General features: G+C 37.8%; 1 protein-coding gene across 1 annotated transcript in view; it reads right to left on the bottom strand.

Moving 5' to 3' along the window:
• The window catches only part of LOC106875444 (cytoplasmic dynein 2 heavy chain 1), a 297845-nt gene that overhangs the window by 60675 nt on the left and 235032 nt on the right, over positions 1-2138 (bottom strand). Inside the window, exon 51 of the mRNA XM_052974965.1 lies at positions 1257-1378. Within this exon, the coding sequence (XP_052830925.1) occupies positions 1257-1378 (122 nt within the window). The remainder of the gene's footprint in view (positions 1-1256; positions 1379-2138) is intronic.

Raw genomic sequence — 2138 nt, 5'->3', positions numbered from 1 at the left:
TATATATATATATATATACACACACACACACATACATGCATATATATATATATACACATACATACATGTATGTGTGTATATATGATGGGCTTCTTTCAGTTTCTGTCTACCAAATCTAGTCACAAGGCTTTGGTCAGCCTGAGGCTATAGTAGAAGACACTTGCTCAAGGTGTCATGCAGTGGGACTGAACCTGGAACCATGTGGTTGGGAAGCAAGCTTCTTATCACACAGCATGCATGCATCTCTATGTATGTGTGAGTGTATTTACTTCCTGTGTCAAAACATACTGTCACCTAATCATCTCATTCCATGGTTTGAAAAGGATTTGACTGCTATTTCTTGCATTAGTGAGCAACCATGTAGAAGCACTGATGTTGGCTTATTTCACAGGAGAATTTACTTGTGCATGGTATACATTTACTATGTTGATTGGAACAGTAGAGCCAGGAAATTTTCAAGCAGTTGGCACAACATTTTCAAAAGATTTATGCAATTGGTCAGTAACATTATCAAACCAGGCAGTAACTGCATTTATAACAATTTCTAGCAATCTCTATGACTGGTGGTGTTAAGAGCTCTTCAACTGACCACTACTGAAGGTGAATTTAATTAACGTTCAGAAGTAGAGATAATGCAGGAACTTTCACACTGCCATGCATACAATTATCGGATGAAGAAATGTCTTTTATACAACCACCTAGGAATTTGAAGTTGTTGAATAGACATCAAGCACACAAACGTAAATGAAAGCAAAGTCAAAATTACCCAGAAATGAGATTGAACCATCGTTCTGTAACATCTAATGAAAAAAATAGAATAAAAGGACGATCAATAAGTCGTCGCCGTTGCTGCCGTTAACATCATCATCATTTAACAACCATGTTCCATACTGGCATGGATTGGATGGTTTGACAGAATCTGACACTTTGGAGGACTACAATGAGCTCCAATGTCTGCTTTGGGATGATTTCTAATGCTGGATGCCCTTCCTAATGCTAACCACTTCAAAGAGTGTACTGTGCGCTTGTTTTCATGGCACCAACACTAGTGAGTTTGTCATGCAGCTTGCAAGATTAAGAAAAAATAAGATTGTTAATTAAAACAGAAAAACAGAAAAATTCTTATACCGTTGCTAAAAAAACAGAAAAATTCTAATACTTTTGCTAAAAAAAACAGAAAAATTCTCATACCTTTGCTAAAAAACAGAAAAATTCTCATACCTTTGCTAAAAAAAAAAACAGAAAAATTCTCATACCTTTGCAGTTGTGCCTGTTCTGCTTCTAAAGGCTCAATTTTCTGTAGAACATATGAGAACTTTAGATTGGCTTTCACCCAAACAGCAAGGGATTCTACAGCAACTGATGCTCGCCTTGCATTCTGAAATAGAGGTGGAGAGTTGGAAATAGAAAATAAAACAATTTTAAAGCAAACCCAATTACTAAGAAAGAAAACAATAGTGATTTTGGCAATGCCTCTACCCTCATAAAATGCCAGATGTAAGGACTTTATTCCAATAACCTGGACCCTTGTATCTAACTTTACCATCCACCTGGGCTCCTGAGCAAATAATAAATAATTCTTTTTTTAAAAGAAATCTGCTTGAGAAGACACATCGAGCTAAGTGAAATTGTGGTTGTGGTTGGAGCTGGTGATACAGGTGATGCATAAAAAGCACCCATGCCAGTGACATGTAAAAGACATCCAGTACATTCTGTAAAGTGGTTGGCATTAGGAAGTGTATCCAGTTGTAGAAACCAGGCCAAAACAGATGACTGGAGCCTGGTGCAGCTTTCCAGCTTACAGGCTCCAGTCAAACAGTCTAACCCATGCCAGCATGGAAAACAGACGTTAAATGATGCTGATGTACATTCATTAGCACAAAAAAGAAAAAAAATATGCGCAGGAGTGGCTGTGTGGTAAGTAGCTTGCTTACCAACCACATGGTTCCGGGTTCAGTCCCACTGCGTGGCACCTTGGGCAAGTGTCTTCTACTATAGCCTCGGGCCGACCAAAGCCTTGTGAGTGGATTTGGTAGAAGGAAACTGAAGGAAGCCTGTCGTATATATGTGTATATATATATATATATATATATATAGATATATATGTATGTGTGTGTATATGTTTGTGTGTCTGTGTC

The sequence above is a fragment of the Octopus bimaculoides genome, chromosome 20, assembly GCF_001194135.2.
Source record: "Octopus bimaculoides isolate UCB-OBI-ISO-001 chromosome 20, ASM119413v2, whole genome shotgun sequence".
In the NCBI taxonomy this organism is placed as follows: Eukaryota; Metazoa; Mollusca; class Cephalopoda; order Octopoda; family Octopodidae; genus Octopus; species Octopus bimaculoides.
Note: the sequence above shows the minus strand (reverse complement) of the source record. Positions and strands in the feature narration are given on the sequence as shown.